The 24,856-nt window shown below is 41.9% G+C and overlaps 1 protein-coding gene across 1 annotated transcript in view; it reads left to right on the top strand.

Annotated features, from left to right (window-relative positions):
• Positions 1 to 24,856, top strand: part of LOC124796279 (serine/arginine repetitive matrix protein 2) — a 287,456-nt gene that overhangs the window by 43,499 nt on the left and 219,101 nt on the right. Inside the window, exon 3 of the mRNA XM_047260400.1 lies at positions 9,790 to 9,897. Within this exon, the coding sequence (XP_047116356.1) occupies positions 9,790 to 9,897 (108 nt within the window). The remainder of the gene's footprint in view (positions 1 to 9,789; positions 9,898 to 24,856) is intronic.

Below are 24,856 nucleotides of genomic sequence, written 5' to 3'. Positions count from 1 at the left end.
GCCACGCTGCCCTCCAATACTAAATTGGTGATCCCTTGATGCCCCAGAACATGTCCTACCAACCGATCCCTTCTTCTAGTCAAGTTGTGCCACAAACTTCTCCCTAATCCTATAGACGTGGGTCTACGGTTATGATGTTGAGACCAAGGTTCAATCTTCACAATGGCTCGGGACAGGTTCTCCAAGACAAAAAAGCTCGTCAGGTCAGGTCAAATGTCAGAGCCATGCTGATAGTTTTCTTTGACTTTGAAGGATTAGTTCATCACGAATTCGTGCTACAGAGACAAACTGTTAATCGATATTGTTATCAGGACATGTTGCGACGCCTGCGAGAAAATGTGGGAAGGGAACGGCCTAAAATGTGGCTCTTGCGTCACGATAACGCACCCTCACATTAATTCCTGTTGGTGCGTAACTATTGGAAGAAAAAAAAGAAAGAAGGAAAAGAGATCACTGTTCTGCCTCATCCTCCGTACTCTCCAGATCAGGCCCCTGTAGACGTATTTTTCTTTTATTTCCAAAGTTGAAAAACCCCGTTGAAAGGACGAAGATTTGCAACGATAGACGACATACAAGAAAACTTGCAGACGGCATTCACGCGATCCAGCAAGAGGCTTCTGCAAGTGGAAACGGTGATGGAAGCGGTATGTCAGTTGTGGAGGAGAGTATTTTGATGGAGACCATGCACAGTGTGACGCAATGGTTAAGAAGTGGGGCGGACCTAATCCGTTTTTTAACAATCCAGTTTAAGGTTTTCTCGTGATGTTGTTGAGTAGTTGCTTCTAAATCAGATGCCGAGATTATTTCTTTTGAAAACTTCATGGCTGATTTCCTGCCCCAGTCTTGTGTCCCGTCTCTGACGACTCCATTGTCGACAGGACGTTGTAGTCTTTTTATCATTCTTCCCATGTTGCTGCTTTGTTCTTGCACTATATCTCGTTTGAAACTCTACGCGGTGCCAGCCAGTGATTTTTCAATTTGGCGTCAGCGATTTCAGGAAAGGATATGGATGTTATACAGGGCTGACCTTCATATTGAGTAAACAAAGCAAAAACAGAAATTCTAAACTCCGTTTTTCAAATGTTCCTTTTAAAAAGGAAAAATCAGGAGTATTCCCAATTTAATTCTAAACTATTACTACAAAGATGAGTAATGTAGATATTGGTGTTAGTGGTGTTGTCAAACAGCTGAAATGTGTAAAATCGAAGAAAACTCGAGTGCTCGATGGGACACCATTCAGATTCTATATTGAATTTGCGGCTGAGCTAATCCCTATATGAACCACAATTTACCGTAGGTCCATCGAATAGAAAACCATTTCAAGTTGTTGGAAGAAAACACATGTCATACCCATCTGCCAGAAGGCTAGCAGAAATGATCCACAAGCAAAGCTCTAGACAGAACTTTCTTTTGTCTTACAGTATACTGCATCGAATGAATGGAACGGCTTTGTCCAGTAAGAGGAGTCTCTTGTCAGAGATAGTTTAGTACTGTTGCTTACTTTGCTGAAATGTAATAATTGTACATCACTTAAATACCTGAAACGATAGAAATGTGCCTTTGCTATCCTGCAATCGTTTGCCAATCAATAATTGAGATCTTTAACCACAAAGTAATGGCAAACTTTGTGTGTTAAGCTCAAGTTCTGTGGCATCTGAAACGTATGAGAGCAAGTAACGTCAACGAAAATTTAGCCAAAGATGATTAGATGAGTCCTGTTCCCTATTTTCTTCAGTGACTGTAGAGCATACAACATAGAAGGAGAACTGAGCTATCGTTAAAGACTATCATACGACACTTATTACCTAAATTGTTTCACTTTAAAGAAGAGTGATGATGCTAGGGACAGGCAATAGGTATCACATACCACGATCGTGAGTCGTGAGACGCCCATATATCCACATTATCGTGCTTGCAATAGGTTTGTTCTTCTTTTGATTGACATCAGCTACTAGAATCAGAATGCATGTATCCCGATAGAAGATATTCCCCAGGTTAGATCGCCTGTGAACATGGCAGATGTCTGAAAGGCGGATTTCCAAAAACTGTTCAATCCTTTTGTGACAATATTCCAGAACTAGACAGTAGACTACATTGTTGTTTCGAGGACTAGTTTATTATATGATTACTTATTTTCTGTTGCGACGTCCGAGAGGGCAGACATTACTAAGGAACTGTTGAAGCTGCGTAGTGCACGGCGGTTTTTCTACTTTTAACTGTGTCCTGACAGTATGACCACAGAGCAGGAGGCGTGAGACCAACCTGCTCCGCCTGTCACCAACATCTACCCACTATTATCATGTGACTTACGGATATACCAGTTTCTTTACATTTTGAGCTAAGAGTGAAGCTTTAAATTTGTACTTAGTCTTCCTATTTGTACTCATTTATTTATTATGAACAGCAACGGTGAATAATTGTTGCTGCTGCGGTATATGCAAATAGAAATGCACCATTGAGCCCAGACACTATGACCACAACCCATTGTTAGGGCCCCCCTCGTGGGAACGAGCATTTCGGGAACGATGAAGCTGGTCGACGGTTCGCACGCCGCTGTCATCATCATCATCCATGGAAAGTGATTGAAGGACGTGAAACAACGAGTAGGTGGCAAGATGTAGGACCTCCACGCCTCATCACAGAACATCCATCTCGGAGGCATGCCCACTCTGTAAAGCAGGAAACGGTGTGGTCTGTGGCAGTTCTGACGAGAGTGTTGGTTCAGGCACAAGTTTTTTGCAGCACACCTTTCAGCACACACTGTCGAACATACAGTTTTGCAGCTTGCCTCTTCCGATCTTGACCCATGGACATTGTCAGTTACGACTGCCGTGGGCACAGGATCGTCGAGGTTGGACGTAGATCACTAGAAATGTATTGCCTGGTCGAATGAATCCACGTTTCCTGTGTCAAGGTCAGTGGTCGTGTCCAGGTACGCCGTCATCCAGGCGAACAACTGCTCTAAACATACCCCGCACAACTGGCACAGATCGGTGGGGGCAGTATTAGACTATGGAGCACATTCATCTTGACTTACTTGGGACCTGTGGTAGTAATCGAAGCCACCGTGACAGCTGTGGACTAAGTTAACTTTAGTGCGGACCACTTGGGTCCCTTCATGCTCGATGTCTTCCTGGACAGCGATGGCATTGTCCAGCGGGATAACAATCCGTGTTACAACACCAGAATTATGTTGTAGTGGTTTTGAAAACATGGTTGTGATGTGTTGACCACCAAATTCTTCTAATCTGTACCCGATGGAACGGATCTGGGACGCTTTCGGCCGAAAGCAGTGCGCCCAAAAGCCATCGGCCCTTAGTTTACGGGAACTACGTGATCTGATGCGTAGACTGCTGATGTCCTGGAAACCTACCACGGACGTTATGAACCCATGTTATGCTAAATCGCTACTGTATTACATTTCAAAGGTAAACCAACACCGTTTTAAACTCCTGGTCGTGATGTTTTGCCTCATTAGTGTATGACAAAGGAAGAAATGTCTGGTTCAATTTACCGTAAAAGGAAACGCCTCTGAAATACACCGTAACAAAGATGTATTGTTGTAGGACTAATTTACGTGACTGTATAGCCATATAGACTGCCCGAGAAAGAATGTGAAGCATTCAGAAGACGTGGTTGGATGTCACTGTAACCATAACGTGCACACCATCGGGGGCATGTAAATTATTAGAGTTGCAATTTTGCCTGACAGGTAGAATGACCTCAAAAGTACATTAGTATTGTTCGTGTTTAGTATTGACTCTAGGACTAGCAGGGTATACAAGGCGCTTGAATGGCGTCAGATGTTGAGTGATCATTAAAAGACAAGGAGATACCATGTGCGCATGTGATACAGAGTTGTCAGCACACGACAGAGTGAAAGGGGCCTCATTGTGGGTAACAATGTGGCCGACTTGTAGAATTGTGCAATATCCACATTTGTGGTGCGTTCGGGAGTGAAAATGGCCCTCTTCAAGGAGCCGGTCGACCACTTCTGAGCACCACAAGGGAGAATCGCCGTATTGTACACCAAGCGCATCCTAACCTCTTCACATATGCGCGTGCCGTCCAAGAACATGTAATGGACTTCCTGCAACTTCCCTTGCTTTTCCGCACCATTGGTTAGGAATTATCAAAAGCCAGACTAGGGAACTAGCTGCCCTTAACGCCGCGTCACAAATGGCTATATTTTGGAAAGGTGCTGTGACCGGGATGAATGGCGTCACATTGTGTTCAGCGATGAATCGCAGTGCTGCACTACCCCGGATGACTTTCGTTGGCGAATAGGGCGGCGATCTGGGGAGAGGTCCATTCTTCCAATGTTTAGGAGAGGCACAGCCGTGTTACTGCTGGCTTCGTAGTGTGGAGTCGGGTCACCGCTAGTAGTTATTGAGGGAACCCTGATGGCGTAGCATTGTCACGGACATTGTGTGTCATGTGTTATCTGTCATGTCACCGTACATACTACCATTTTCCAATATGATAATGCTCGTCCACACATGGCAAGAGTCTAATGACCTGTCTGTGTGATGGTGAGTTTTCCGGAGGCCAGCAAAACCACCAAATCTGTTCCCAACGTGCGGGACCAGCTCCGACGTGAGCACAGTCCCCGTGCCAGTATCTAGGATGTCTGGCACCAGTTACGACCCTTAGTGACCGAATCAGTGCATTCATCTAGTTTAGAGGGAGAGTAACATTATTCCGGGTGATCAAAAAGTCAGTATAAATTTGAAAACTGAATAAATCACGGAATAATGTAGATAGAGAGGTAAAAATTGACACACATGCTTGGAATGACATGGGGTTTTATTAGAACCAAAACAATACAAACGTTCAAAAAATGTCCGACAGATGGCGCTTCATCTGATCAGAATAGCAATAATTAGCATAACAAAGTAAGACAAAGCAAAGATGATGATATTTACAGGAAATGCTCAATATGTCCACCATCATTCCTCAACAATACCTGTAGTCGAGGAATAATGTTGTGAAAAGCACTGTAAAGCGTATCCGGAGTTATGGTGAGGCATTGGCGTCGGATGTTGTCTTTCAACATCCCTAGAGATGTCGGTCGATCACGATACACTTGCGACTTCAGGTAACCCAAAAGCCAATAATCGCACGGACTGAGGTCTGGGGACTTGGGAGACCAAGCTTGACGAAAATGGCGGCTGAGCGTACGATCATCACCAAACGACCCGCATCTGTCGGACATTTTGTGAACTTTGTTTTATTTTGGTACTAATAAAACCCCATGTCATTCCAAGCATATGTGTCAATTTTTACCTCTCTATCTACATTATTCCATAGTTTATTAAGTTTTTAAATTTATACTGACTTTTTGATCACCCGGTATTGATAAGTGGGCTTATCCTGCCAAGTTCTTTGTAAAGTTGATTGGATTTTGTAGTCATCGAAATAACATCACGTACTCTTTCAACCAGAGAAGTTTAATTTAGTTTCCTCCTCCCCTTCAAAGTACTTCACTTTTCATGTTAACTGAATCTTCCGTCGGTTCTCTGTAGAACAACATTATAATAAATGAAAAGCGCCGGTTTGCTTTTGTTGTACAGCATCTCAACCGTATTACTGTAGAATAAAAGCAAACTAGCGCTTTTCGTTTATTACTTCACTTTCTTCCTCAAGCGGTACAAATGCCTATAAGCACTATGGACTTAACATCTGAGGTCATCAGCCCCCTAGACATAGAACTACTTAAACCTAACTAACGTAAGGACATTACATACATCCATGCCCGAGGCAGGATCCGAACCTGCGACCGGAGCAGCAGCGCGGTTCCGGACTGTAGCGCCTAGAACCGCCAGACCACAGCGGCCGTCTTCTTACTCAGGCAGCGTGTTTATGAGACAAGTGCTAAATAAATTCGGAAGTGTGGCAGTGTGTTCCAGTAAATCCGTTCAAAGTATGCACATTAGAAGCAGTTTTACTCCTACAGGTAAAATGTGTGTAATTATGACAGTGTGAGTAGTTACCTTCAGGTTGAACCGATCTCGAAACAATTATGGTTATTTAAAATGTCACAATAGGAAACTCTTGCACTAGTGGCTGTGTGTTGGAACTATGTACGATTAATAATTTAGTTCCCGATAAATGAACCAGAAAGAAATGTATGGCACCAGAAAGTAAAATCCGGAGGATTTCGTACTTAAAACTAATTGTATGTGGTAAACTGCCAAGCTGATGAACGTCGTAGCTTTATATTCGAATTTTTTCCGAGACACGTCTTCTTAGTCATACTTGGAAGCCATTTCTCAGTGGCAACTTATTAAAACAGATTTGGCAGCACAATGAAGTATAATAGAAAACACAAGAAAAGCTGGGGCAATCCCATCTTTTCCTATAACTAATACCGACGTGTGAGCTGTGATACTTGTCCCCAACAAGCGAAATGCCCTACATTTATTTCTGCAAAGCTTTAGCTTTAAAGCAAGTTCATTCCAGATACCGAATACAAATTGTTAAGATACCTATGAAACATGTTTACAAAATCCACAGTAATTGCGAACGATTCCTGACTGCATTAGCGATCTAATGACAGTAAAATATGCATACTGCTGTTTACGGACAAACCTTACGCCTTATATGTCACGTGACTTTTGGAGGGAATATAATTTGGCGACAAAAATTCTGTTCTGCCCATTTGAAAACTCATTTTATAGATATTCCTATTGTATGTCTTCAAGTTTCACCCTAATCGATCGACTCGGTTGCCGTACACAGCGTACTTTAGACGGCTTCTTGCTGTCCGCAGAAGACAAAAACGGCGGAACTTCTGTGGGGCCTCGCGTTAAACGACTTGGAGAAATGTCTCGAACAGTGAAAGGAACGGATGCTGGCCCAAATGGGCTCTTCTTTGAAGGCCACAACTACTGATTGAACATGTTTCGTAACTACAGTACAGACACTTGCAGTATCCGTTTAGTTTCGTTTGCGCGAGACCTCGTGCATGCTTTTTCTGTTGAAGCGTAACAACGCACACACTCGACTCTTTCTAATTCGCAGCTTAATAAATCTAGTTTCTCAATAAATGAAAGTAATTGCCCTGTCTTTCGAAAAAATGTCGATAAATCGAAGAAACCATGTGTGTTTTGGTGCACTCGATAAATCGTAGTGATTGTCATTACACTCTAGTCAGCAGCGAAAACTTTATAATAGGATATTTGACTGTTTTGTGGAAATCGTCTGAAATGGTTCATTACATCATTTTATGATCAGAACAGGCTTTTCACCTCTTCAATTTTTATAAAAACGGAAATTAAATTCAAATAATTTGAAAGCCCGCTAAAAGCTCCATTCGAGCCATGTGATACCTGTGATGTCACTGGCCAGCTCGCTGCTCCTACTGTCATGAAGGTAGTTCAATGTGATGTCTTTTTTTGGACTTTACCTTTCGGAATACGGATTACAAATGGTTTGCAGTAAGTAGTACCACACTGTACCAATACGTCCATAAAAACTCGGAAAATTGTTTTTGAGTGTTCCGAAGAATGAGAAGTTGCGTAAAAAGCTGTTTCACCGTACCGGCAGAATCTCACCACGTCGACGCACTAGTTCCCTAACTTTGTTAAAAATGTCTTAATAATGATATTCTGCAAGTTCTCTCTGAAGCGCTCTTCAACTACAGATCCTGACCCAGGTGGTCTATGAAAGCATCCGATCACCATTTTTGACCATTCTTTGATACTCAGTTTCACTCAGATTAATTCACTGATCGAGACAGGACGCATTGCTACAGGTTGCTTACGACCTACTCCTGTCAATAAGCTGTACCAAATTATGGGTATAGCACCGCTACGCATTCGAAGGCAAGCTGCAACAGAAGTGGAGAAGAAAAAACAAGAAATCTACCCTAGACATCCTTTGTTCGGACATGACTCTAACAACCAAGACTGATGTCAAGAAAAAGCTTCCTACAGAAAACTATGGCAATTCGTTCATCTCGCAGAACTCGCAGGGAGGAGCTTTGGCGAGACTCCCTAGCTGAAGACAATCACATAACGGTCAAGGAGGAAATAGGCGAAGGTTCGCACCTGTCATACGTGACCTGGAAGACTGAACAAGCTGCGAGTTGGGGTGTTAAGGTGCAAAGCCAACCTCAGGAAGTGGGGCTTCAGTAATGAGGAGGAAACTTGTCAGTGTGGTGACGCACAGGACGAACATCATCTGCTAGTCTGCAGGAACCTACCGGCTGCATGCACTATCTGTGATCCTGCTGCAGCCAGCGAAACTACTGTGATAATCGCCGAATACTGGGCCCGTCAAAAAATATAATCATCTTGCTGCTTGTTTGTATATGTTTTTGAATCTGTGTCATAAATACTACTGTACATATTTAATTTTGCAAATTTGTTATGTGAATCAATACTTATTAGTTTTTGTAATTATTTTATGTCCTGGACTCGAAAAATAAATAGATAAATAAATAAATTAATTCACATGCGGAATCCGTGATAACCTTTTGTCGATTTTCTTACTGCAGTAAACACGCCACCATCATTGGCGATTAACCTAACCTTACGGTCAATATTCCAATCTGAACTTAGGATTTCGTTGTCATTGACTTCCGGTTTCAATCAGCTTTCTGTTCGCAATACTATCTGTGCATTATAACCTTCAGTAAGCGATACTAAATCTGGGACGTTTCCTTGGATGCTCCTGCAGTTTACTAAAATCATATTAATCTTTTCTATCTCTGATCTGCGAGGGCCAAGATTCTCTGATGTTACTGTGGCTGATTTATCAGGCAAATCGCCTGGACCATATCTCATTTAGTTTATATAATACCACTTGTAGTTTATCTTCGCTATCTTGCAAGACAACCTGACCACCTATGAATAACATCGTGTTAATAGGTTTATTCCTCCCAATATTTGTGCCTGTTGGTGTTCCACCTTCTTCCACTCGCTGATAATGTCATCTATATAGATACTGGATAATGTTGGTGACGAGCTGCACCCTTATTTTACCTTGATTTGTTTGTACTTCAGGCTTTATCATTTCATCATGTCAGTTCAAATTCAGGTAAACATATGTAGCCTTTCTGTGACTTGGATTGCTTGTTTAGGGATTCCTCTTTTTTTTCATTATTGCCCATAGCGTATCTCTGTGAATTCTACCAAATTCTTTTTCAGAATCCACAAATGGCAGGTGGGTTTCCCGATTAAATTTTCGTCTCTCTGATATTATACATTTTTATAGTAAATCTCTCTGCGACTACAGTAGTTACGCAGCTTTCGACACTTTTTGTCACAGAGTGAAAGATAAGGCATCATGTTGAAATCCTAAAATGTTAAAAGAAGTTGAACTGATACTGCTAGTCCTGGTAAGGACTTTTGCTGTTAGTATGTACCTGGACGCTGCACATGAAATTAAAGGTTTAAAAAACTGGTTATAACCAGGAGCCTGCGTAACAGTAATAACTATTACTGTTTACAGTAGTAAGCTGAAGCATCCTAGCAAACAAAATTGTAAGAAAAAGCCATATTGTTACAGTGACAACTGAAGGTGCTTTAATTTAAAGCAAAATGCGTTTGGTATTAGTAAGACTTCGATTACAATCGCAAAAACGGTATTTAACCTATGCAACTTGCAAATCTGCGACTGCGGAAAAAAGAGGACAACATAATGCTTGCAAGTAATTTAAAAGTGTTAAGAGGTAGAGAAGGCAATCCTCGTGCTGAGAATTCATAGGGAGGCTCCTAGTTCATTTGTTTATAATTTGTAATAAACTCAATAACGTGCTTAAAAAGATATTCGTTTTTCTTGCAGGTACACAGCGGAGGAGATAGAACTGAGGGTAGCAGAATATCGCACCATGTTGGTCGACAGTGGCGGCAAGGCAACGGCCATACCCAGGGACGAATTCGGACGCTTCGCGTAAGTACTCTTCACATAGCTATCATTTCTTCCTCGGCAGCACGGAAGCGTCAAAGTACTTTCTACAGCCCACACCTGAGCTAGTCTTAGTACTTTGATGCCTCACTGAATAACACCTGCACTAGACTGGTAATTTTCCTCTTTGCAGCTTCCTGAAATTGTTACGGAAATTTCCAGCGGCATTATACTGCTCTGTTTTCGGATTTCATTACCCACGCGACAATAGATAGATAACTGAAAGGATCCACCTGTAGAACGGAATTTTTTTTCACATTTTCGGATTTTTATCTCATTATAAAATTTGCAATTTTCCGAATAAAATTATATATATCATCACTTATAGACTCACATGGGAAGTATTTTATTTTACTTTTTTAAAATATAATATACACCAGTTGAAAACGTTAAAATTTTTACATGCATTACTTCAAGATCTAATAAAATCGGTAATTTTTTATACAGCTGGCTGTGGATTGCTGTGTTATAAAGGTCATGTCCAAATTCCAATGAGTCGTTCAGTAATCTTATATGGACTCACCAAAAAATGTTTTTGTTGGAATGAAGACACTAAAGCGGGGGGGGGGGTGTCAGTGATGCTGTTATTGCTTTTAATGATGGCAGCATTTGTAGGATGAAATTGCTACAGCATATGGGAATTAATCCTGGAGCAAACTGCATCAGAGAACTCCAAAAAGAAGAAAAGAACTTCGAAAAAGATCAAGAGGTGCTTCAGAGTGACTAAAAATAAAAAAAATGAAGCATTTATTGAGTGAGTTACATTCTTTTGCAACTTTAGGGGCCGTTCCTGAAAATTTACATATTCTGTTGCATTTTTGCCTAAATCTCAGAAACCATTTCGAGTAGAGTATTCAAATTTTCAGGGAGTATATCCTGAGTCTACTGAACTAAAAGAAGAACATAATGTTATGCATCATTAAAATTATTTAGGATAACATACTAAAAAGTACACAAAATTTTAACTGTGTAATGAAAAAATTGTATTTCAGAAATCAGTGACTCAAATGCAATTACTGTAATTCAGTAGACACAGAACATACAGTTTAATATCCTGTAAAAGTTTCAATCCAATTGCTACAGTGGTTCCTGAAATGCAGGGAAGCCAAATCACTAAATTTAACATTGTCGGGATAGTGCGTTCCAACTCTCCGTTGTTGTTGTTGTTGTTGTCTTCAGTCCTGAGACTGGTTTGATGCAGCTCTCCATGCTACTCTATCCTGTGCAATCTTCTTCATCTCCCAGTACTTACTGCAACCTACATCCTTCTGAATCTGCTTAGTGTATTCATCTCTTGACCTCCCTCTACGATTTTTACCCTCCACACTGCCCTTCAATGCAAAATTTATGATCCCTTGATGCCTCAGAACATGTCCTACCAACCGGTTCCTTTTTCTTGTCAAATTGTGCCACAAACTCCTCTTCTCCCCAATCCTGTTCAATACTTCCTCATTAGTTATGTGATCTACCCATCTAATCTTCAGCATTCTTCTGTAGCACACCACATTTCGAAAGCTTCTATTCTCTTCTTGTCCAAACTATTTATTGTCCATGTTTCACTTCCATACATGGCTACACTCCATACAAATACTTTCAGAAACGACTTCCTGATACTTAAATCTATACTCGATATTAACCAATTTCTCTTCTTCAGAAACGCTTTCCTTTCCATTGCCAGTCTACATTTTATATTCTCTGTACTTAGACCATCATCAGTTATTTTGCTCCCCAAATAGCAAAACTCCTTTACTACTTTAAGTGTCTCATTTCCTAATCTAATTCCCTCAGCATCACACAACTTAATTCGACTACATTCCATTATCCTCGTTTTGCCTTATTTGATGTTCATCTTATATCGTCCTTTCAAGACACTCCCCTCAATATGGCTATTATTTGTCAGAGGAACATTGCATCGAGCCTTACATATTCTGTCAAATACAGACAATGGCGTAATGTACATCGGATATATACGTGGTAATCAATTGAAAACCAAACACCCGCCACAACGGGACCATGGGATGGTTACTTTAAATGGAATAATCACTACAAGCATTGACATTTATCCCATTGGGAGACGAGACAATTCCTGTTTCGTAGAATGCGGTCGGCCGCTGATGGATGCACAATTGCACCTACTCTTGCACTTCCTCATCCGACTGAAACCGACGTCCACGCGTGTCTTCTTCAGGTCGCCAGAGATATGAAAATCACGCGGTGAAAGCTCCGGAGTGTACGGAGGATGTTGCAGTGCTCCCCAACCAATTGCTGAAGCGCAGCCTCGTCCCATTAACAGTGTGGGGAGGAGGGGCACTATCGTGCAACAGAATGTTTCCATCTGACAGCATTCCTGGGCGTTTTGATTTTATGGCGCATCGCAGTTTCTGTAAAGTGTCTAGCGGTCGACATTGATTGTGGTTCCACACTCGAGGAACTGGACGAGTAGCGGGACCCTGCAAAGGGGGAGGTGATCATGACCTTAGCGAAACTTGCGTGAGCAGCTGTCGATTTCTTGGGCGGCGGAGATGCGTGATGTTGCCGCTATTGGCTTTGCCTTTTGCTCCTGAGCTGTCGGCCGTCATCATCCTGTTGCACGATAACCCAAGGCCACACTGCTAATCGGACGAAGGCTACACTTAGGCGATTTTGTTGGGAAATACTGAAACATCTGTACAGTTTCACCGTGTCACTTCCATAGATTTGGTGACATGCATAGACGTCGGTTTCAGTCGGACCAGGAAGTGTAAGAGTGATTGCGGTTATGCATGAGTCAGCTGCTGACTACATTCTACAAAACAGGAACTGATCATTTCGTCTCCCAGTGGGATAAATGCCTTAATGCGTGTGGTGATCACTTTTCAGAGAAACCATTCCACGGCCCCGTTGTGGTGGGTGTTCGATTTTCATTTGACTTGTCACTCGTACATGGAATCTGAAGACTCAAGACTTTAGTTAGAGTTACGCACTGTCACCTAATCAATACGGAATAGAAGACCAGCCTTATGGGTGGATTGAAGAGTTCCAAGCAACTAGAAGCCAGCATTTTATTCTTAATGGGAATAAATCTTCACACATAAAAGTAAATTCTTCCACACCACAAGTGATTGTTACAGTGCTGACACTGTTCACAGGATATTTAAATCAGTTACTGTAATCATTACTTTCACAGTATATATAAATGGCTTTAATTTTATTCCTGAAACTCGAAATGTCTCTTCTGCCAGGATTTCGTAAAGGGCGATCCTGCATAGAACGGATATGAAACCTAAAAAATAATGAAGTGTAGGAATACCGTGGTGACTTTTGTTGGCTTCAAAGAGGCTTTCTATTCGATGGATAGGCAAACATTGCTGTATACTTCAGAGGAATTAAAAATCTACAGGAAAACAAGGGAAATTATCCAACAGACATTAACCACTACAATCTCGAAAGTTAAACTCGTAGCAGAAACTTCAGAAGCATTTCAAATCCACAGCGGTGTTCGCGATGGAGATGAACTTTACCACTACTATTTAACACAGTTCTCCAAGACATAGGAAAAGGTAATTCAACTTGGCATTGAAAAAGAGCTGAGAATGAACGTGAAGGTGTAGCTTTCACAGACTACCTCGCTATTCTAAGAAACAGTAGACTCACGAAGTCTCACAGAAAACTGGCCTGGAAATCTCCTGAGAGAAAACTATACATGAAAAGGAAGCCTGTGATTAATCTCCCCAAGTTAAAAGTTAAGTACTTTAAGTATGTAGGAGAGGTCATCCAACCACCAGGATTAAACACAAAGTCAGTCAAGCAAGAATTTCAAAACTGAAAAAAAACCTCCTGTGCGGCCAGTACAGTAAAAAACATATTTATGTCATAATGTTTTCATAATGCAGGGCCACAGTCATAATATATTTCTTTAAAGTCAGTACCGCCGTTAGACTTTTTTTTTTTTTTTTTTTACAGTGTTACATTTACATTTACCATCTTGAGTCAAGATTGTTTACTCAGTAATGAAGCAAAGCAGTAGCCCCTGCCAGAAATGTCGACTCTTAGTCAGTGTGTCTAATAGTGTGTTTTAATACGACAGTATGCCATCTTAGGCAATTTATAACACTTAAAACATTTGATAATGACACTCTGAAGCCGAAATCATGATTGTGTAAGTGTAACTGTAACACTGTAAATAAACAAGTCTAATGGCGGTACTGACTTTAGAGAAATATTTCTCTCAGTTGCAAAGCTGAAGCATTACATCACAATAGTTCTACCGGAAGCACTCTGCTCTGTATAAACTGCAGTGATCATGGCCAAACAAAAATAAGATGGAAAAGCAGGAAAGGAAAATCCTTAGGAAATTATTCGGTCCAGTTTTTCGTGAAGGAATTTGGATAAAGGGGGCGCCGAGAGACATCTAAAAACATATACAAACAACAACGAAATCTTTAGAAGCAGAAGAATGAAATTTTATGGACATATCCAGAGGAAAAACAAGAATGGACTCACAAGACAAACCTTCGAGATAGCAGACAGCAGCAAAAAAGAGAAAAAGATCACTGAAATAGAGGAAGATATTAAAGAAGAGGGACTCGCGTAAAATAACATAACTGATTGACATCCGTTCAGAAACATACACGTAAACAACAACGCACGGAAAAGATAACGGGAAGTGAATGTCCGGAACAACGGGACATAGAACACATTGAGCTTATGAAGAGAATTTGGGAACAGCGAAGAAACAAGAAAAAAATCACTACTACTCAAATTCAAAAGATCTCTTAAAAGAGAATATTCGAAAATAATAATCAATGACCTGGTAGATAACGTCGAACTTCCATGAGGCTGTTTGAGGATGATGCTGTCATCAGCCACATATTAATGACTGTTAATTTGGCAAGACCCGCAACCACATTCAGTACTATAAAACCGTCCAATCGTCATTATCATATGCTATTATTTTTACAGTTACGGTGACTATAAAGATTGCCCCGAGAACAAATTGATGCATCAACTAGTAACGGTTATTCCTATGACAGGCTATGAGAAATAGACAATTGCCTGCGTGTCCGAAGAAACATTGTATCGTACTTCTTAATAACACCGGCAGTACCATGTCCTGGACTCCCGATAAACACACTGATGGAAAAAAAGCCGCAACACTAAGGAGGAGTTGTGCGACATAAACGATAGTTGGTAGCCTTTTTTCTATATCTGAAAGAGGTCTATTTCAATTTCGCGCCAGTCTCGTAAGAGGGGCACTGATGTGAGCATTAGTTACCTTTGAGATTGGACATGGCGAGTTGATGCAAGTCAAGAATTCCTGTAAGGTGACGAAGACGCCATTATCAACACCTCACTGAGTTCAAATGAGGTCGTGTAAAGGGGCTGCGAGAAGCTGGATGTTTCTTCTACGATGTTGCAGGAAGACTTGGAGGGAATGTAGCCACTGTAATTGATTACTAACATCAGGGGTCACGAGAATTTACAGGCGCAAGAAGGCCTGTCATCGGATGGCCACGTGGCACTACCGGTAACGAAGACCGTCTTATTCGGCATATGGTTGTGACCCATCGTACTACATCTGCAGCAGCAGTTTGAGCAGCAATTGGCACCACAGTGACACAACGAACTGTTACAAATCGGTTACTTCAAAGACAACTCCTCCGACCGAAACATTGTATCGTACTTCTTAATAACACCTCCGACCGCAAACCACAACCATTTGCGACTTCAGTAGTGTCAAGCGAGAGCTCATTGGAGAGCGAGGTGGAGATCTGTCGTGTTTTCTGATGAAAGCTGCTTTTGCTTCGGTGCCAGTAATGGCCATGTGTTGGTTCGGAGGAGGCAAGTTGAGGGTCTGCAACCAACCAGTTGCGTGCTAGACACATTAGACCTACACTCGGGTTATGGTCGGGAGTGCGATTTGTATGTTGGCAGGAGTACTCTCGCGGTTATCCCACGAACTCTGTCTGCGAATTTGTACGTCAGTATGGTGATTCGACCTGTTGTGTTGCCATTGGACAGCATTCCAGGGAGTGTTTTCCAACAGGATAATGCTTGCCCGTATACCGCTGTTGTAACCCAACACACTCTACAGAGTGTCAGCATGTTGCCCTGGCGTGCTCGATCCCCAGCTCTGTCTCCAGTCGAGCACATGTGGGACATCACTGGACGACAACTCCAGCGTTATTCAAAAACAGCATTAAACGAACCTGTAGTGATTGACCAAGTGCACGAGGTATGGAACTCCATCACACAAACTGACATCCGGCACCTGTACAACACAATGCATGCACGTTTGCATGCTTGCCTGCAACATTCTAGCGGTTACATCAGTTAAAGTACCGGCATTTAACATTTGCAGTGTCTTATATCGCGCGTACATTAACCTGTTATCTTGCATCGTTAATCACTTAAATATGTTATCTAAACAAGTGCATTCCCAAAGTTTCATTACTCTACATTAATTACTTTCTGGTTTTGTGATTTTTGTCCCGTCAGTATATGTCCTTCGTGGACGGGAATATATGCAATGTACGAGCGCAGGTTGTGATACGTGGACGACGACATATGAAAGTTTTGGTCTGGCCGTGATTTGTGCTCGGATTGCAGAATCGCTTAAGACGACTCGAGTAAAGCAGGAAATCAGGTTTCGACTCCCGATTCGGCACGCATTTTCACTGTCGTAATTCAAGTATACGGCCGAAGGTGATACATTTCCTACCAACAGATTAATGGATTGCGCGTTAATAGACGGAAAATCCATTATTGTAAGAGTACACAATTGTCGAATAGTCACTAGATGCAGTCACAACCTTTAAAGTGGAATCACGATGTAAAACTGATCGCAGGAAAGGCAGATGCCAGAACGAGATTAATTGGAAGAATCCTCAGGAAGTGCAGTCCTTCACGAAAGAGGTACTTTAAAAAACCCTTGTTCGACGGATATTTGACTATTTGTCGTAAATCTGGGCCCGTTGCCAAAAATAATTGATAGAAGAGATAGTGAACAGCGCGTTTCTTCACAGGTCAGACGCTGCAAGAGAGACGGTGTTAACCACGGCGTGGTATACCGTAAAACTGAGAACGTCCTCGAATAGTTAACTGATGTTTGCTTCTTCGTAAGTATAACAATTATTCTTCCGCATGTTGACAAGGTTGTTTACACTACGCTGGAGAGGTTTCGCGAGAAGCCCTTACACGTCCTCCATACAGTCCAGAATCTCTCCCTATGCGATTTTCGTACATTTACAGAAAGACGTTCGTGGCCATTGATTTGATTCGGACGAAGGGGGTGCAATTACGTTCTGTTGGCAGCCGCAAACACTTTTCCGCGAAGATCCTGTCGGTCGTGTCTCACCGTAAGATCCATCTGTCCCGTTTTCATTTGACTGCCCCTGATACAAACTACGATATTTGATCCGTCAAAGATTTGCGTCGGTTTATTAAGGAAAATTTGCTATATCATGATTAAACGATAAATGATATTGTTGCGATTCATTACGATTTTTATATTTGTTGCTCACAGAAAATGCATTTCGCTAGGTTTTTCGACTGTTTATCTTTTGGTGCGTGCATCCCAGTATAGTTGTCTTTTGAATGTACAAACTCAGTATTCCGACTTCCTTCACGTTTAAAGAAAATATGCAAACCTTTGATGGAAACGCGCGCCACACTAATAAACCAATGCTACAGCCGTACTAATCGTCCTAACACCGTCCATTATAAGAATAAGGTTAGAGCACGCGTGTTACACTGGACATCTGTACAGGATGGAAGTGACAGGCTCGAAAGCGCTTAACGTCGTCTCTCATATTGTAACGAGGCGATTCTGCTTACAGCTGTTTGAAGTTTAAGAGGGCCCGCTGGATCTAATTATGTATAACATACTGCCGATCATAGGGGACTGGCATTTTATAGCTCCCGTGAGGGTGTCATGACATATGATGAATCCGTCTCCTTTGGGTCGTTTCCATCTTAGTTAGATGCATCTGAGATAATTTGTGGCGTTTCTCGCATTAGAGGGATGAATGCGCACTCAGATTTAGCACCGAGTAAAATTTAAGATATATGCTTGGTTATTTTGCGAGACTTTGAGAAATTATGATGACGTGAATCTTTAGAAGAAATTGTCGTTAAATGTTGTCGACTATAACAAATTTGTGGAACAGTGATGTTACTTGCATTTCTGATACAGTATAGTTACATTTCAGAATCTTCGTGAATTTATTCAGAGAATTCTTTCAGTGAATTAAAGAAATCAAATAATAATCTAGTTCGTACTTCGATGAATTTCGTGATACAGTTAAATGCATCTTAGGCGACTCGTAATGTTTAAATCAAAATTGGAAGAACAACATGTTACCTTGTATTTTTTAAGCTTAAATTTATGGTTCACCTACAATATGACAATCTACATCTATCTTCTACAAGTCACCGTACTTGTGTGGCGGATGGTACTTTCGGTAATACCGCTGTATTCTGCTACCCCCCATCACCCTTTTTTTTTTTTTTTTTTTTCTCTTCCATTCACGAAGGATACGTGGCAAGAACTAACGACTGTCGATATACATCCGTATGAGATCTAATTTCCTTGTCGTGATCATTTGGCGAACGTTGGTGGGAGGCGGTAAAGTATTCACTGAGTCTTCTTGGAACTTACGCTTTCGGAATGGAAAGACGGACACACACGTAACTGCGTGCTTGACGAGCACGCATGCGCAAGCGTGCTTGTCCCAGCATGCATGAGAGATATTTGATAAATTTGCGCAGGCATCAGAATTGTAGAGACCGCTTGTCGCTGGATCCAATTTCGATTGTGCTTGTTCGTGCAAATGTTCAAGCGTGTGCACGATTCAGTGTGTGTACCAAGAATAGGAAGGCTTGCGCAAGCATTCGTCAGTGATTTGATAATTTGTTCAAAGGTTGTATCGTACTGTAGAACAAGTCAAAGAAAACACGTTATCTGGAGAAAGAGAAAAAAACAGCAATGCTGTGAGACAGATTTCGTAGTGTCTCTGCTAAGAATAGTTAATAAGGGAACATTTTTGTTTCTATAACCACTCTTCACTCCACAGATCATTTTCCCTCTGTTGTTTTTTTCGTAACGTAAGGACGATGGCTGCCGAAGCTTGCACATCGTCGTGTGAGATCGAAAATTTCTGCTAAACAAATTGATGAATGTTCAGGCACGCCTGAACCGTGTGGAGGCACTGGAGGCACAATGAATTTGTTTAGACTTAGGCAAACACGCTTGCTCATGCGTGCTTGTCAAGTATGCAGTTACGTGTCTGGCTGCCTTCACGGTAAACCTCTCCGAGACTGTCGCGCCAACTAAAGGATCCTGTGAGGAAACACGTCGCTCTTCGTTGGCTCTTCTCTCTCTCTCTCTCTCTCTCTCTCTCTCTCTCTCTCTCTCTCTCTCTCTCTCTTCTGCTAAACCAAATTGGTAAGGGTCCTAGACTGCTGAACAATCCTCACGAATCAGCCGGGCTAGTGTTTTTTAGCCACTTCTTTCGTGGATGAGTTACAGTTCGGAAGCTTTTCCCAGTGAATGTCCACGTGGTATCTGCTTTTACTGCTATATGTTTTGTGTGGGGATTTCACGTTAGACCGCTCTGGATGATTCCTCGTAGGTATTTTCCACTCGTTACTGTTGCCAGTAGTGGAATCGAACAGTGGTGGATATCTCTGTTTATACGCAGTGCTTTAGCCTACATTGATTTACGTTGAGGGTCAACTGCCAGTCGCCACACCAATCATCGATCCTCCGCAAGTATTCCAGCAATTAGCTACGGTTTCTGATAACTGCTACCTTCTCAAAGACAAATGCGTCGATTCCGAACAATCGCACGGATATTCAAACACTAGATCATTAATACACATTGTAAACAGTAACAGTCCAGTAACACTACCTTGGGATACTCTCGAAATTACTTTTGCGTGTGTCGGTTTTGTTCTGTTAAGTACGGCGCGTTGAGTTCTGTCAGAGAGGAATTTCTGAATCCTGTTACATATATGGGCTGAAATTCGGTAAGCTCGTATTTTGTTCAGTAAAAGACAGTGAGGAATTGTATCGAATATCTTCCGTAAATCAAGGAACTCAGTGCCTTTGTCTGCGTCACTCTTGACCTTATTGACGAACAGAGCGAGCTGAGTTTCGCAAATGTCTGTTTTCGAAATCCATGTTGCTTTTTACCTATTAACGAATTTTCCAATAGCTTTACGCCTATGATAATATGCATCTGTCCGACAACCTGTGTTTGAAAACGGAACGACCTGCTTTCTTTTTTTTCCCAGTCGGTACCCCTCATTGTTCCAGCGATTAGAATTAAGTGCTGCTAGAAGGGGAGCAAGCTCTTTTGCATAATGTCTGAAAAACCACAGAAGTGTCATCTTTTTTAGGTGCTTTACCATTCTTCAGCAATTATACTTGATCAATTATCCGACTATCGTTTGTCTCAGTATCTACCATTTCGGCGTTCGTGTTATGACTGAGAGGAGATACAACCAAGATGTCGTTTACTTGTACGCACTCGAAGCAGATCATTGTCGTTTTAGCAACCCGATGGGTTTGCAATACAGTCCATTCGATTACTAGCAACTGTAAATGTTGCGTATATGGAAGTCAGCAGCAACAGTGAGAGAAGTTAGCAAGTTCACCGAAGCGTTGTAGACGTGTCCATGGACACGGTGGACGGACATGTTAAACATTCAGTTGACGCATCGAAAACTGATTTTTTTGTCCTCTGATCTATACCATTTTGGTGGTAGGGCAAGAAACGGCAATCAGTTTTATAACAAGTATACCTTGAAGTCGTACGTCGTGGCTATTACACGATTTTTTTTATAGTGGTAGGGTACTTCTCGTTTAAAGTGTCACAGTCATTGGACTACTGGTATTGCCTTCTTGCACTCCTTGTTTACTTTGTCTTCTTCCTTCCCACCTGCTCTGTTGATACGCCATTTTCTTATCCAACTGTCCTCCACGTTTTCCTCGTGTGTGTGACCACTTGCGAAGGGATGTTTTCATGACAGCCATCATTGAAAGTAAGGTACCATTAAGGCAGCAAATCTAGTTGTGTCTGTAATTGAATTATATTGGAAAACTGGTACTTTTGTAGTAATAACTTTAATTAGTTTTTTGAAACCGTATGCGAATAAGGACTGAGCAGTAATACCAGGTACCATTTCTGTATCCAACACGTAAATTAGCGGAACACCGATACTTGCACAGCGCTACAACTTGGACTTTGTTATTGTCAGACAGCCTCCACACCAGGGGTGCCCAACACGTCCGCGAGCCGCATGTGTCCTAGTGTGGCCCAAGGAGCGAGCATCTATCACACGATCGGAAAAAATCCATAAGATTCCGTTTGTGTCAAGTTATGAGAAATTGATTATTTTCTGTGTACAGCCCAGAAATACTCGACTTTTTTCTAGTCTGACCCAGATAAGCTAAAAGGTTGGACACCCCCCTGCTCTTTACCATTGTAGGTTTGGTAAATGTCTTCTACACCCCCCCCCCCCCCCCCCTCCGTCTTGCTCGCGTACTCTTGCTAGTGAGCACATGGATCCGATTTTGCACAGGGCTAATACATTGCGAGATTTTAGAAAAGGAATTGTGTTAGAATATTGCGAAACTGGCTGTCGTAATTCAAATGCACATTTCTGTTGCGCCTTGTGACCAACACGTCCTAAAGCAGAACTACGTACGTAAGAATTCTTCGCGAAAGTGTTTCGGCGGTGACACATCACCAAGTTCAACGATCCGCATATCATACGTTCGATTAAACTTCCAGTTGATTCATAGTGACGGCCGTTACGTATATTCTCGTTCGCCTTAAGCGGCTATGTAGCTACTATAGCTTGGTCAAGCGTATGGTGCTGCTTTAGATATCGTCATACGGAGAACGTTAGATTGGATTTATTCAAATGGATGCAGCATCGAATCTGAATTTTTTTTAAATTTAAGCCCTTACAGGACAGTTACAAAACACGATGCAAAAGGCACGATTACCTGACGTGGGATCTGACCATTACACATAACAGTATGTTATTGCGCCATTGCGCCATTCTGTTAGAGAAGTGCAATTGCATGTATTAGGCTTTGAAAGAGCCCCGGAATCGTCATTTTATCCGTCGGGAAGTCAAGTAACAGGTTAAACTCTAAACTACGATAGACGAACTGAGCACTTGGAGGTCATAATAGGGTCACTCGAAAATCACAGTAGTAATGTAATTCAAGCTCTAGATAGGTAAAGGGAAGGGGAGAAATGTATTCGAGGGCAGTTTGTTCGTACCTCGAGCGCTGAAGTATTTCCTGATCAACGGCTTAAACGTTAATTATGTTATTTCCAAAGGCCTCCCTCCCTCCCTCCCCTGCCTCTCACCCTTCATTACTGACTACTGGCTTCCTCCTGCCAATTGCTCTTTTCGGGCAAGTGTAACTCGAATTGCGCAATGAAGAATAGCAGGCCGTCGTCAAGTGGTGCTAGATTTAGTGTTACAGATGTGTGTATCCAGAGCGGCTGGAGTCCAGCCCGTGAGTACACGTAAAAGCAAAACTATTTTTTTTTAAATTACCGCGGCAAAAGAACAAAGTGACCGTTACAAAACATTTTCGTGCAAACATCAGTCCAGCTTCCAAAGTGACATCGCCTCTTACTACTAAGTTTTCTCTTCTTCACAGGATAACCACAGCAAGACTATGTAACATCAGTATAACCTTAATTCTAAAGTTGTTTTTGTAATGCCATTTAGCCTGAAGATGAGGTATTCCCTCGAAAAAATAAATAAGTAGTACAATAAATAGTTGACTAAAGTTTGTGACTGGTAGCTATAATTTAAAAAAAAAAAAACCTTTACATATTACTTGAGACAGTCACGGTCGAAAAATAGTCCAAATGGCTTCAAAAGAAAAACTCGCTGCACTTGAAGAAGACGGCTTGTTCGGTCGTCGAAATATTGTGCGCAAAATGGAAACAACCACTAGGCAGAACACCCGCAAGCATGCCAGACCACGAGAACAACGTTATTTTTGAGCATTATTTAAACTATTTCGGAAACGCAGCCTAAAAACTTGAAAATTGTCTCTGTGAAGGCTATGAGTATGAATGAGCATCATTCATGTCCATTAAATTTGCAGTATCCTCAATTTCCGTGAGTGAGCGTGAAGTGCTTCTGTTCAACGAGTTTACTGCGTACCGCCTGCAATTCTTGATTTCCTGGGTCGTCTGTAATCCTACTTTCTTTAAAGTTGTTTCTCGTTTTATAAAATGTACTATTTACGGAACCAGGTTATTCGAGCTTAGTGGCGGATTTCAAGCTGCACAGTGTTTTCCCGGAAAAAAACCTGTGCAGTGAAAATGGTGTGCGGAAACAGCGTGTTTAGCACGCCACGCTTATGTACCTTCTACTCATAGTATCCTTTCACTCGCCGTAGTAAATAAAAATGTGCTACAACTCTTCATGATCAGAAACTAAAGTTTTGCATGTATAATCTCATCTTTCCAACAAGAGGGAAGCTTATCATGCACGACATATTTGGTTCAGCTCTCTTCCAGGTAGAATTCTGTGTGCCTTCTGTCGTCAGTGGGAGCTGAATAAGGGGTGTGGAATCATCAAGATGTTTCTGAAGATACGGTTCAACGACATGCTTTCTGTGCTCACAACTAAACAGTCCAGTCGTTGCACGGACTTGGTTGCAATCTTATCTGTTGCTGAATTCGGCAAACCAGTATCTTCCCTGCGACGATCCCCTAGAGAAAAATGGTGTGTTGTTGGCCTTTCTGTGCAAGCACTGTCTTAAGATTTGTTTAAACTTAATATTCGTTTGTGTCTGGAGTAAACGGCGCTATCAAATACTGAGGTTAACTGTTTTTGCTGCCGTGTCCTTATCTTTAAAACAAACTCTTGCATGGGTGGACACGAATCGTACAGTATTTAATGAGAAATTCACAAAGCAAGGAACTCGAAGCAGTTGATGAATCCTTACAAATGTCAACAGCATTCACTTAAGACAGGCGCTTCTGATATGCAGCTCCTGATACACTTCTGATCAAAAGTATCCGCACACCTATTAGTGGACATTAATATGAGATGTGTCCACCCTACGCCATCGGTTTGTACTCTGCTGGGGACACTTTCCGTGAGGTATCTGCTGTCTGTGGAGGAATAGTAGCCCATTCTCCCTCGGAAGAGCCGAAACCAGAGAAGATAGTGAAGTTAGACACCGGGTTCTGGAACGAAGTAGACTAATCCCAGAGGTATACTAATGCTCAGGTCGGGACTCTGGGCAGGCCAGTCCATCTCATAAATGTTATCGTACATAAAACATTGCCTCACGGATGCTGATATATGATAGAGTGCGTTTTCGTAGTGATGCAAACAACCGTCGTCTCCGAACTGTTCCTCATACTGTATCCAGTACGCAATGCTGTAAAATGTATTCGTGTCCTTCCACATTTTCCTTTTTCTTAGGCGCAGTAAGAGTACTCCGTCCTAATCAGTAAAGAACCCCATACCGTGACACAACCTTCTCCGTGCTTCACCGTTGGCGCAGTACATGAAGGCAGGTGACGTCCTCCAAGCATTCGTCCAGCGCGAACACTTCCAGCGGATTGCTACGGGGTATAACGCCATTCGTAATTCGAAATAATTTTTTCCCGGTCATCCACTGTCCAGTGGCGTCGCTCTTTACCTCAAGTGTTGCTTAGCATTGGCTAGTCGTCCGAGGAGCCGCTCAGCCATTATATCCTATTGTTTTTTAACCTCCTACGCACAGTCATTGCACTGGCTGAACTGCTGGTATCACTTTGGAACTCACGAGTGATTACTTCTGCTGACTTCACTCGAATTTTTAGAACCATCCTCCTCCTCAGTCAGTACATGAAGTCTCCTCGGTCTTGGTTTAGTTGTGGTTGCTCTATCGCGTTTCCACGTCAGTCACATCACCAAAAGTCGACTT

Source organism: Schistocerca piceifrons, chromosome 1, assembly GCF_021461385.2.
Source record: "Schistocerca piceifrons isolate TAMUIC-IGC-003096 chromosome 1, iqSchPice1.1, whole genome shotgun sequence".
Taxonomy (NCBI): Eukaryota; Metazoa; Arthropoda; class Insecta; order Orthoptera; family Acrididae; genus Schistocerca; species Schistocerca piceifrons.
Note: the sequence above shows the minus strand (reverse complement) of the source record. Positions and strands in the feature narration are given on the sequence as shown.